The sequence below is a fragment of the Pongo pygmaeus genome, chromosome 10, assembly GCF_028885625.2.
Source record: "Pongo pygmaeus isolate AG05252 chromosome 10, NHGRI_mPonPyg2-v2.0_pri, whole genome shotgun sequence".
Taxonomy (NCBI): domain Eukaryota; kingdom Metazoa; phylum Chordata; class Mammalia; order Primates; family Hominidae; genus Pongo; species Pongo pygmaeus.
The window spans coordinates 120,341,977-120,354,756 of NC_072383.2; the positions used below are offsets into that span (position 1 = coordinate 120,341,977).

The 12,780-nt window shown below is 52.7% G+C and overlaps 1 protein-coding gene across 1 annotated transcript in view; it reads right to left on the reverse strand.

The window, feature by feature from the left end:
• KDM2B (lysine demethylase 2B) overlaps positions 1-12,655 on the reverse strand; it is a 153,250-nt gene extending 140,595 nt beyond the window's left edge. The window contains 5 exon segments of the mRNA XM_054443917.2: positions 6,274-6,320; positions 7,526-7,604; positions 10,551-10,695; positions 12,529-12,582; positions 12,584-12,655. Of these exon segments, the coding sequence (XP_054299892.1) occupies positions 6,274-6,320; positions 7,526-7,604; positions 10,551-10,695; positions 12,529-12,582; positions 12,584-12,655 (397 nt within the window).
• Positions 12,656-12,780: the final 125 nt, after the last annotated feature.

The window sequence follows — 12,780 nt, forward strand, 5'->3', positions numbered from 1 at the left end:
GCTTGGGCCCAGAAGTTTGAGACTAGCCTGGGCAACATGATGAAATCTCATCTCTACGAAAAATACAAAAGCGTGGTGGCGGGCGCCTCTAATCCCAGCTACTCGGGAGGCTGAGGCAGGAGAAACGCTTGAACCCAGGAGGTGGAGGTTGCAGTGAGCCAAGATGGTGCCACTGCACTTCAGCCTGGGCAACAAGAGCGAAACTCCATCTCAAAAAAACAAAGAAACAAAAACACACACACACATACACACAAAAAAAGAAAAGAAATCTACAACTACACACAACAAACAATATGGACGAATTGTATATACACAAAGCTGAGCAAAAGAGGCCAAAAACTAAAGAAGACATCCTCCACGATTTCACTGGCACAAAATGTGAAAACAGGCGAAATTCATCCATGGGGCTAGAAGTCAGGTTCACTAGCAGTGGAGGGTGGAGACTACATGGGCAGACGCAGGGGATTCTGGGTACTGGTTACCCTGATGTGTTCAGTTTCTTAAAATTAATCGAGCTACGTGGTTACCATATGTGCACTTTTCTGTATGTATATTATACTTCAATGAATGGGGTTTTTTTAAGGGTACAGTGTTACAGAAATGGAAACTGCCTTTTTGTAAAAAAAAAAAAAAAAAAAAAAGCTTGGAGCTAGGAACAGACTGCTGATGGAGAAAAGCCCAATTTTAGGACATTAGAGAAGAGTCTGCAGCCCCAAGTTGTGGCCTGAACACCTGGTAGTGCACAAATCCCTTTCTCAAACGGCCACATCCCATGGTGCAGCGCCCAGGGCAAGGTAAGACGCTGGAAGACAAAGGCTGCAAGACACAGGCTGCGACCCCGCAATGACTGGGAGGGCTGGCCCAGCCTTCCCCACACACTGCCCTCCGAAGCAGACTCTCACGTCTGTTAGGGCTGTGTTTATGTCACCCAGCAACCCTGGAGAATCACTGCTTCCCCACTTTCAGTCCACGTGGTTCTGCGGGCTGACCCCAGCCAGCAGCTCCAGTCTGGCTCAAGGCTGTGGTAAGACTGTCAGAGCCAATCCAGAGGCATTTAAGGGAATGACTGAGGTTTTGGGAAGGACCCTGAGCTGGCAGGATAGACGCCTGAAGCTGCTGTGGGCCCCTTCTTCACCCACCCTCCCTATCCTCCCATGGGGAGAAGCCTGCCAAGAATGAAGCAGAAAGAGGGAGTCGAAGTGGGAAGCAGAAAGGAGAAACAGACTCAACTTCTCAAGATCCCGGAGCATCCAGACATAGATGTCCCCGGAGGTTACATGCTGAACTTACGACCTGAGTCTATGAATTTCTTTTTGCTTAGGACAGATAGAGTTACATTTGTCACTTAGGTCACTTATAACAAATGTGCCCTATCACCACTCTCTGGAAGCCTGTGTGCAGCTCAGAGACCGAAATGGGCATAATAATTCCCCAGGCCAACTGCAGTCAGCGGCCTCCCTCAGAGTTCAGAGCAGCTGTCCCTCTGCAAAGCACTTGAACATTCATCGCTCCATTTGATCATCACAGAAATACCAAGGGAGAGGGGGCTGGATGACTGTTCCTGCTTTCTTTTTTCTTTTCTTTCTTTTTTTTTTTGAGACAGGATCTCACTCTGTTGCCCTGACAGAGTGTAGTGGAGTGCGGTGGCGTGATCTTGGCTCACTACAGCCTCAAACTCCTAGGCTCAAGTGATCTGTCCCACCTCAGCCTCCTGAGGAGCTGGGACTACTGAGGCATGCCAGCAAGCCCAGCTCATTTTTGTGTTTTGGGTTTTTTGGGTTTTTTTGTTTTTTGTTGTTGTTTTTTTTTTTGAGACAGAGTATCGCTCTTGTTGCCCAGGCTGGAGTGCAATGGCCAATCTCTGCTCACTGCAACCTCTGCCTCCAGGGTTCAGGCAATTCTCCTGCCTCAGCACCCCAAGTAGCTGGGATTACAGGCGCCCACCACCATGCCTGGCTGATTTTTTTGTATTTTTAGTAGAGACAGGGTTTCACCATGTTGGCCAGGCTGGTCTCAAACTCCTGACCTCAGGTGATCCACCTGCCGCAGCCTCCGAAAGTGCTGGGATTACAAGCGTGAGCCACTGCGCCTGGCCATTTTTGTGTTTTTTGTAGAGACGAGGTTTTGCCATGCTCCCCAGGCTGGTCTTGAACTCCTGGCCACAATCGATCCTCCTACCTTGGCCTCCCAAAGTGCTGGAACTACAGGCGTGAGCCACCGCACCCAGCCTGCATATCTTTAACATGCTTTTGGGTCAATTATTCTGGCTGGATTATCTGACACATCTGACACACTGGCCGGCTGCTTTCATCCTCCACACAGACACCAGAGTTGGCTTCTATAAAACTTCAATCAAATGACCTCACTGCACAGCCACTAGCATGGCTATCGTCAAAGAGACAGACAATAATAAGTGTTAACAAGGATGTAGGGAAACCAGAACCCCTACACACTGCTTATGGGAGTGTAAAATGACACAGCTGCTTTGGTAAACAGTCTGGCAGTTCCTCAGTAAGTTAAACACAGTTACCATATGATCCAGCAATTCCACTCCTAAAGATATACCCAAGATAAGTGAAAATGCATGTTCAACAAAAACCTGTATGTGAATATTCGTAACAGCCAAAAAGTAGAAACAACCAAAATGTCCATCAACAAACGTGGTCCAAAAACAAATGTTTTTGGATAAACAAAATGTAGTCTATCCATGCAATGGAATATTATTCAGCCAAGAAAGAGAGTGAAGTATTGCCTCATGCTGCAACATGGATTGCCTTGAGAACATGACACCAAGTGAAAGGAGCCAGACACAAAGGATTGTGTGTTCTATGATTCCACTTGAATGAAATGTCCAGAATCAGCAACTTCATAGAGACACAAGGCAGATTAGCAGTCATGCTAATCTAACAGCGATGGGGGAATTGATACAGGGTTTCTTTTGGGGGTGACAGAAATATTCTGGAATTTATTGGGGATGGTTATACAGCATTGTGAATATATTAAAACCAGTGACTTGTGCCTTTTCTTTTTTTGGGAAAGAGTCTCACTCCGTCACCCAGGCTGGAGTGCAGTGGTGCAATCTCAGCTCACTGCAACCTCTGCCTCCCAGGTTCAAGTGATTCTCCTGCCTCAGCCTCCCGAGTAGCTGGGATGACAGGAATGTGCCACCACACCTGGTGAATTTTTGTATTTTTAGCAGAGATGGGGTTTCACCATGTTGGCCAGGCTGGTCTTGACTTGAGGCCAGGACCTCAAGTGATCTGCCCACCTCGACTTCCCAAAGCGCTGGGATTATAGGCGTGAGCCACCACGCCTATTTTAAAATGGTTAAGCGGCAACTTTTATAGTATGTGAATATTATCTCAATTTTTTTTTTTTTTTTTTGAGACAGTGTCTCACTGTGTCGCCTGGGCTGGAGTGCAGTGGCGTGATCTTGGCTCACTACAACCTCTGCCTCCTGGGTTCAAGCGATTCTCCTGCCTCAGCCTCCCGAGTAGCTGGGATTACAGCCACCCGCCACTACACCCAGCTAATTTTTTGTATTCTTAGTGGAGACGGAGTTTCACCATGTTGGCCAGGCTGGTCTCAAACTCCTGACCTTGTGATTCGCCTGCGTCGGCCTCCCAAAGTGCTGGGATTTCAGGCATGAGCCACAGCACCCGGCCACTCATCTCAATTTTTTAAATGTGGCCAGGTGCATGGTTCAAGACCAGCCTGGGCAATGTAGTAGCAAGACCCCATCTCTACAAAAATAAGTAAATAACTAACTGGGTGTGGTGGTACACACCTGTGGTCCCAGCTATTCTCCAGGCTAAGGTCGGAGGATCGCTTAGGCCCAGGAGTTGCAGGCTGTAGTCAGTCATAATCACGCCGCTGCACCCTAGCTTGGACAAAAGCACGAGACTGGTCTCTAAAACATATAAATAAAATTAAATAAAAATGTTTCAAACCCATCCCAAGAAAACAATCACATCACAGAGATACTCCCTTCACCCCACTTTAAAGCTGCCCAGTGGCTTCCCAACACACTAGAAGTCAAACCCAAATTCCCTACAGGAACCTGGGAGGCCCTCACATCCCAGCTCCATGGCCTCTGCCACCTCTTCTGCCGCTTTCTCACTCACTCACTCAGTTCCGCACTCCAAGTTTATCCCCCCACTTCCCTTCTGCCCTTGCTCTTCCCTCAGCCTAGAATGTCTTTTCCCACAGCTGATTCTTATCAGTCAGGTCTCTGTTCAAATGCCCCCTTCATCCCAGAGAGGCCCTCCCTGACCACCCTGTCTAAAAGGAAGCCCTACCACGTGCCATGCCATTATTCTGTTTATTTTTACATAGCCCTGTCGCCATCAGAAAAGACATTTCATTTTATCATTATTATTTATTTTAGAGATAGGATCTTGCTCTGTTTCCCAGGCTGGAGGGAAGTGATGCAATCATGGCCTGCAGGCGCGAACTCCTGGGCTCAAGTGATCCTCACGCCACAGCCTCCCAAGTAGCTACAACTACAGGCACACACCACCACACCAGGTTAAAATTTTTTTTTTTTTTTTTTTTTTTTTTTTTGGAGATGGAGTCTCATTCCGTCGCCCAGGCTGAAGTGCAGTGGCACGATCTCAGCTCACCACAACCTCTGCCTCCTGGGTTCAAGCTATTCTCCTGCCTCAGCCTCCCAAGTAGCTGGGACTACAGGCGCCTGCCACTATGCCCGGCTAATTTTTGTATTTTTAGTAGAGACGGGGTGTCACCATGTTGGCCAGGCTGGTCTCGAAATCTTGACCTTGTGATCCTCCCGCCTCAGTCTCCCAAAGTGCTGGGATTACAGGTATGAGCCACTGTGCCCGGCCTAATTTTTTTTTTTTTTTTAGAGATGGGGTCTCACTAAGTGTTGCCCAGGCTGGTCTCAAACTCCTGGCCTCAAGCAATCCTCTCGCCTCAGCCTCCCAAAGTGCTAGGATTACACGCATGAGCCACTGTGCCCAGCCAGATATATCATTGTAAACACTGTTTACTTTTTTTTTTTTTTTTGAGACAGGGTCTCACTCTGTTACCTAGGCTGGAGTGCAGTGGCACGATCTCAGCTCGCTGCAGCCTCCGCCTCCTGGACTGAAGTGATCCTCTCACCTCAGCCTCCAGAGTAGCTGGGACTACAGGTATGCACCACCACACCCAGCTAATTTTTTGTAGAGACAGGGTTTCACCATGTTGCCCAGGCTGGTCTCAAATTCTTGGGCTCAAGCAATCTGCCTGTCTCGGCCTTCCAAAGTGCTGGGATTACAAGCATGAGCCACCACCCTCGACCTACTGTTTACTTCTTTTTTTTTTTTTTGAGACGGAGTCTCGCTCTGTTGCCCAGGCTGGAGTGCAGTGGCGCCATCTCTGCTCACTGCAAGCTCTGCCACCTCCCGGGTTCACGCCATTCTCCTGCCTCAGCCTCCCGAGTAGCTGGGACTACAGGCACCCGCCACCACGCCTGGCTAATTTTTTGTATTTTTAGTAGAGACGGGGTTTCACTGTGTTAGCCAGGATGGTCTCGATCTCCTGACCTCATGATCCACCCGCCTCGGCCTCCCAAAGTGCTGGGATTACAGGTGTGAGCCACTGCACCCGGCCACTGTTTACTTCTTGACTGCCTCTTGTACCCACCAAGAGGGCAGGGAACTTTTCCATCCGTTTGCAACTCTGACCTTGCCTACCAAGTAGCTAAAAAGTGTTTTTCTGGAAAGAATAGATTGGTTGAACAACTGCCTGTAAGATCTGAAATGCCACCTACTAACTGGCCGAGTGTCCAGAGTACTAAGTCATCAGCCACCTGCAGGTGCTCAGGGAGCTCATGTGCATTTGCTGAGCTCACAGTTCCAAGCCCTGCCCCAGGCCTGTCTAGAACCCCAAGGAAGCAGGAGGAACAGCCCCTCCCCTCGAAAGCCTGAAAGCCTATGAGGGATCATAAAGCACCCAGTGTTTACCCGGCAACCCACAAACAAATGCAGAGGAGAGATCTCAGATTGCGTCGCTGACACCCAGGCTGGAGACAGCGTCCAATTGGGCCTCATAAAACTGTGTACCGGCAAATGCCCTCTGATACAGCTTCTTAAGACTTTGCAACCCTACCTGTTCTCCAGAATGAAACGGTTGCAGCTCACACCTGCTCCTGTCTCCTCCCGTGGGGACTTTGTTTTCAGAGGCAGTTAAAAGTCTAAATGGGCAGGTGGTGACCGCCTCTTTCCCCTTCCCTACTTCAGCATGTCTGAGCCACACACACAGCAAGCGACTTACCCACTAGGAGTTTGACGTCTCGGACTGTGAAATCAGGGTCAGGCATCCTGGGGAAAGAGGAGCACAGACCTTTGGTGAGAGGCCAGAAACAACAGAGCTAGACTCTACCCTGGGCCCAGGGGCAAGCCATTTTTCCAAGAGAGGTCCTTTCCCCTCAGTTTGGGAACTCAAAATGAGAACATCCAGAGGGAGAGAAGTAGACAAGTTGATGCCTCCAGGGAGGGTCACCCCAGAACCACTGAGGCCCTTCCCTACCCCAAGAGGCAACTCAAACCTGAACCTCAGCAGAGGGTGGGACATCCACTGTTCATCCCATTTTCCCAGGGAAGCTGGAAGTGTGGGGTCAAAGGTAAGGGCCAGAGCTAGACATTCAAATGCCTGCTTTCTTTTAGGGTGGGTAGCCCTCTCTATGTCTCTTTCTCCCTCTAGAAAATACTCTCCATAAGGAGTTTTATACAAAGTGGGACGGACCCCTTTAAGTTCAGAGGGAAAAAAAGACACGCATTGTACTAGTTCCAGGGATGTGGTAATATGGGCTACAATTCACTATTAATTAACAATGATGCCCAAGGTTTAAATCCTACTCATAGCAATGGACTCTTGAGCAAGTCTGGGAGCAGATGCTGGAGAGAGGCTGCCTGGGACGACACCCCAAGCCTCCTCCCCTACCCCTGCCCAAGGACCACAAACCTGTTCTTCCAGCCTGCCTCCCAGACCTCTCCCCTCACCTGGAGCTCTGACAGATCTCAGTGAATGAAAACAGACATAGTGGAGGGGCAGGCTGCAGGGCAGGCAAAGAAAGGGGAGACATTGGCACCCCAGGAAACACACGTAGTGGGAATCTGCGTAAGAAACATGTATCTAGGTGCCCTAGATCTGGGCTTAGAGGCTGGCTAGTCTCTTTGCAGCTCAGGCTCTGCCTCAGTCTCCTGATCTGGAGCAAGGGGAAGGAGGAGAGGTACAATTCTCTGTAGGAGGTCACTGAGTGTAACTGGGATGGGTCAGGGAAAAAAGTCAACACTGCTTAATTACCCTATGTCCTCTCTCTGCCCAAAGTCCCTGCAAAAGACCAGTCTTTGGAGAGTGTTTCCCCTTTGTCAGGCCTTGAACAAGGAGATGCTGTTCCCAGATCATGAAAAAAGATCCTTCTCAGTGATGAGAGGTGGGAAGAGGGTGGAAGAAATCCATCCCAAGCTATAAAGTATGTTAGGGAGGAAGACGGGGGAAGGAGCGATTAGTTTCAGCAACTTACTTAATTCCCAGTCCATCCTTTTCTCGAAATATCAGGGGAACCCTGAGAGCTTCTCTCTGTACGTACTCATAGTTGAAATCTGTTTGGATATTTGAATTAAAACAAGTTGGTTAAGTCACGAAGGAGCAAATGAACCGGGATCTGTTGGTTAGGGGAAGAAAACTGATTGACGAAGGGGCAGGGGGTCCAGGAGATGCAGGCACCAGCTGTACAGCAAAAGCTCCTTGGAAAATGATCGGGAAATGGATTAGGCAAAGCCCAAGAGAAGCCATGCCAACGATCAGCTCCTCTGCCTACTCAGTCAGTCATTCTCGGCATGCCCCACCGGTCCAAACTTGTCAATGAACAGCTCAAGGCCAGCGAGGGTTGGGGAGGAAGACTCAAAAGAGCCCCGCACAAAAAGCGCCCCAGCCATTGCTGAGAAAGAGGGATAGACAGAGACACGCATCCCAAGCCGCGCTCGGAAAGTAAAGGGACTGCAAAATTGAAGAATGCCACCTGGGAGGATCTGAAGGCCCAGAGAGGAGGCTGGGAGGAGGCCCCTCATTGTAGCTGAGCATCAGTGAAAATCTTATTGTAATATCCTGCATAGTGAAGGGGAGGGGGAAAAAGCCGGTTTCCCTGGAAACTGTGTATTTGGTGCCAAAATAACTAGGGAACTGGGCACAGCTTTGTTGTCTTAAGAGTGAAATTCTGCTGTAGCCATCACAGTCCTTGCTTCAGCTGGATAACCGGGAGGGAGGCTCCCCAGGGGAAGGCTGTGTAAAGGGGGCATAGCAAGACCCAAGGAAAATTCACAGGCTCGCTCTCTGTCTGGGGTTTTTCTAGTACAGTCCCCAAATCCTTACCCAAAGTCCTGGAGGATGAAGGAGGCCTCTAATTTCTTTCCTTCCCCAATTCTGAAACCAGTGAATCTGACCCAGCCATACACCCCTGAATATGAAGGTGATGGGGCTTGAGATAAATTCTCACGTCCCCCAAATCCTCAGGTAACTAAAGTAATCCGCAAGGTAAGAAGGCCTCTCCGACCATCAGAAGGCAGACAGAAGAGGCCTCAGGCCACTGAAGCTGCTAGCCCAGGGAAACAGTTCACAGGGCAGCCTTGGGGGAGGAAGAGGCCAAGACAACTCCCCACCGAAGAGAGACAGAGAACAAAACCCAAAGCCGGGGAAAGCCCTGACCTCAGCAGCTCAGATCCCCAGGGGCTCACAGTGAATGGGGATTCCTAAGGATTTAAAGGAAGAGAAGTTTAAGAAGCTTCTATTTTGAATCCAGGCTAAGGGCTCCTGTTTCTAAGCTCCTCCCTCAAGTTTTGGGGCCAGATCTGAATTAAAGAGCAAAGCCCTGAGCCCTCCCCTTTGAAAGAAGCCGGGACAGCAGATCTAAGGATACACTTTAGCTCTCCCTGGCTGGAATACCGGCCCTCTAGACCCACCCACCCTAGGCACCCCATCCCCCAGGGTCAGCTTCAACTTCCTCAAATCAGCCTGAGAAAAAGCTCTGAAATCCTGGGCTGAGAATTCCTCCCAAATGACTAGGAAGAGTTTGCATATTGTTTGCACATAGGATCCGCCAAACGACTCAACTCGGTAAAAATGGGGGAAGAAAGGAGAGGAATTAAAATTCCACTTATGCAGAGAAAATTTAAATCCGCTGGGACTAGCACCCTACTCTAGGACCAGGCAGGCTGGGAGAAATTTCTTCTTCCCTCCCCCAACAAATACCCCTCACCACCGGAGCCCAGCGCCCCAGGAGGCGATGGGCACAAAAGAGAAATCGCAAAACTGCAAAGCTGGGAGTCTCTTCTCAGAGCTAACCCCACAACCACAGCCACTCAACCAGAACCTGGAGGAGGGAAGGAGGCACTCCAGGTTATCAGCTCACTGAGGGATGGAAAGGTTTTCCAAGGGGCGTGGGGGGAACAAAATAGAAACTTTGTAACTTAAAAGAAATTGAAATATCTGAAAGGGAAAAAGGAGTGAAGGGCCTGGGAAGGCTAGGTAGGGCGTGTTCAAAACCCCAATCCCGCAGGCAATGCTAGGTTCCTCAACCAGGAGCCACACTGGCTGCAGGCTGGGAAGGCCAGGGCTCTGGAGGGCTCAGAGGCAACCCAGGGCGTCACCTTAACATCTGGAGGGTGACCCCCACCACCCTCCTAGTAGGAGAGCCAGGGAGAAACCCAGGCCCGTGAAGGTCTCCAAAACCCTGGAGGCGTCCCCAAATTCCGCTCTAAATTGGGTGGGCCCACAAGGAACAGAGCTCTCCAAGTCTCAGGCCTGGGAGGAGACCCATTTCTTCACTTCAAACTGCCAGGGGACAGGGATCTCCCCCAGAAGCCTGAAGGGAAGTCACCCCCTAACCCCAATTCCTGGCTTCAACCTGTCAAGTCTGTAGCGCTAGACAGCTCGGGCCCAGGTAGGGGTTCAGGTCAACAGCTTCAGGGCTCATGGGGTCCCTGATCCAATCTGGCAGAGCCCATGGGGGAATGCGGCTCTGCGGACCCCAGGCCTAAGGGGGCATCGTCCCAAACACCCGACGCGCCCCCATCACCAGTTCCTCACTGGCAGGCCCCGAGCGGGAACGGGATTGGGAAGGCTTCAGGCCTGGGGGGCCTCACCCCGATGCCCCAGGGGCGCCCTGAACCCAGTTCCAGCCAGGCGGCGGCACCTCAGGCAGCGCAGGGAGCGCGACCAGCTCGGGGAGGGGGAAGACGCGGCGCTCCCGCCCTCCTTCGGTCCGCCTGTCCATCCCCAGGTCCCTCTGTCCGCCGGCCCCCTGGCTCTGCCCACCCTGGGGCTGGTGGTGGGCGCGGGCCGGGCCTAGGCCCATGCCCGGCCCCCCTTACTGCCTGCCCTCCTCCCTCACCACCCCACCCCACCCCCCCCAGTGCTCGGCCTCGTTTCGTCACCGGATCCCCTGGAATGGGGGACGCGGGCGCGAAATACGAACCCAGCCACCGGCAGCTCCCTCCCCACGTGCGCTCGGCCCGCAGCGCAGAGGGCGGCCCGGGGAGGGGGCGCCTCACCTTTGCCCTCCATGGCGTGCACAAAGTCCCCCTGGTACAGCTGGCTGCGAAGCTTCTCCTCCAGGCTGAAGCCGCGGACGCTGACGATCTCCTCCACGTCCGACAAGTCCTCGTTCTCGTCGTATCGCTGGCGGTCAATCGGGCGCTGCGAGGACCCAAACCAGAGAGCCCGGGACATTATTGTGGGGGCTGGAGGTCGACTCTCAACCTGGGCCCAGCACTAACAGGTGCAGCAGCCGAGCGCCCCCTGCACCCCACCATTGCAACCCAAGCAACTTTGCGCAATTGCCAAAGATGCTGAAAAGCAGGACAAGGAGAGGGGCCCGCACCCCGAGGGTCCAGCTGCGCTCTACACGGGGTACTCCCCTCCGGTGTCTTCGGAAGCCACTGAAGGGACATCTGGGGGCCCTCCCCTGCCCCCCGCCCCCGAAATGTGTTGGGCTTTGCCCACTCGGCCGGGAGCCTGGTTATGTAACCCGCGAAGGGGGCTCCGGACACGGGCTGGCGGGGCAAATGTAGGCCCCAGGAGGAGCCGCTGCGGCGCCCGGCTCGGCGGTAACAGCAGCCCCAGCGGCCGCGGCGGCAGAGCCGGGAAGCCGGAACCGGGGGCCGGCGGCATTTCTAAAGCTGGAGCCGCCCCCGAGCTACCGGGGAAGCTGGAAAGCTGAAATGGAAGGGCTGAGACCCCAGCCGCCCCCGCCGCCCGCCCGCCAGTGCAAGAAGAGGAGGTGGGGGGAGGAGGATCGGGGCTTGGAAGGGGGAGAGGCAGACGGCCCGCCACAAAGCTCGTATCGGAGACCCCAAAACGCACCAGCAGCTGCCTCATCTCCCCACAAGCGCGCGCGCACACTCACTTCCTAAGGAGACTCCCCCACCACTCCCCGCATCCCCCTGCCTCCTCCCTCCACCGCCCAGCGCCCGGCCCCGCAGCCCCCCAGATTCCGGGCGAACCCCGAGCCCGCTCAGCACCCCCTCCACGCCTTTCCCCGATACCACCTCCCCACTTAAGTGTCTGAGACTCTAAGCCTCACAAGGGGCTGGAGGAGTAAGCAGCTTGCTTCCTTTTGCATGCAATTTATTATATTTTTTTCCCGGTCCTCTTGCAAAATACAGAAAAGGAAAGAAAAGGCAGCGAGAAACAACCAAAAAAAAAAAAGATCTATCATATGCCAGATACAGATTTGGAAAAAAAAAAAAAAAAAGCTACACACCAATCTTCTTCCAGAGTCTTTCTCTGCCTCCATTTTTTTAGGAGAGTTCACCAATTAATTGTCAACACTCCTGCCCCCTGCATTTTGGCCGAGGGGGGAAGGAGGGAAGACCAAAGAAAACAAACCAAAAAATAAATAAATAAAGCAAGCCAGAGCCGAGATCTACAAAGTTTTGCACCAACACTTAGGCAGATCCGTTTGCAAAGTCCTAGGAAACCATTTTCAGCAGTTGTGGGGGGGGGGGAGGCGTCGACGTCATAATCCCCGGAACGTAAACATTGTTGCCGATCGCGCTCGGAGCCCGCGGCCGGGCTAGTTGGGGGGGCTCTCGGCCCGGGCTTGGGGGGGTGGGGGCGGCGGCCCGAGGAGGTGTGGGGCGGGGAGGGAGCCCGGGAGGCACCGGGCGCCGTTAGCGCCGTGGCATCGCTGTTTTGTTGTTGGGTCACGAGTGCGCCTCTGCACGCAGGCGCCGCCGCCGCCCGGGAGTTGTGTGCAGAGCTGACTTTTGGAGGGCCGAGTTGCAGGCGGCGGGCGCATCCCGGAGATGGCGGGGCAGGGAGGGAGGGAAGGAGGAGGGGGCGGGGAGGGAGGTGCAGATTTGCACGGCTGGCCTCAGCGGGAGGCGCGGAAATGCAAGCCGAGCATGCTGGCGTGAAAGCCCCCGGGGCCTGGCACCCCCAAAAACGACCCCCCACCTCCGTTCCTGCCCTCACTGTCCAGGGCTACCCCTCTTCCTTTTCTTTCATCCACCCCTCCCCCAACATTACCTGTATGGCCGACTCAAATTCAAAGCATTTTGTATATATAACTGTTTTCTTTTTTTTGCTTTTCTGCTGCATGTCTTTTTCGTGGGGGGTGATCCTCTGCATATCCCCCCATTTGCGGACCTGCCATGAGGAGGAGGCATTTGGGGGGCTCAGAAGGAAATTAGCTCGGCTCCATACCTATAAGGACTGCCTAACTTTTAAACTCCCGGCACTCAAAGATGTGGACACACACACGTACAGGAAATACAGCCA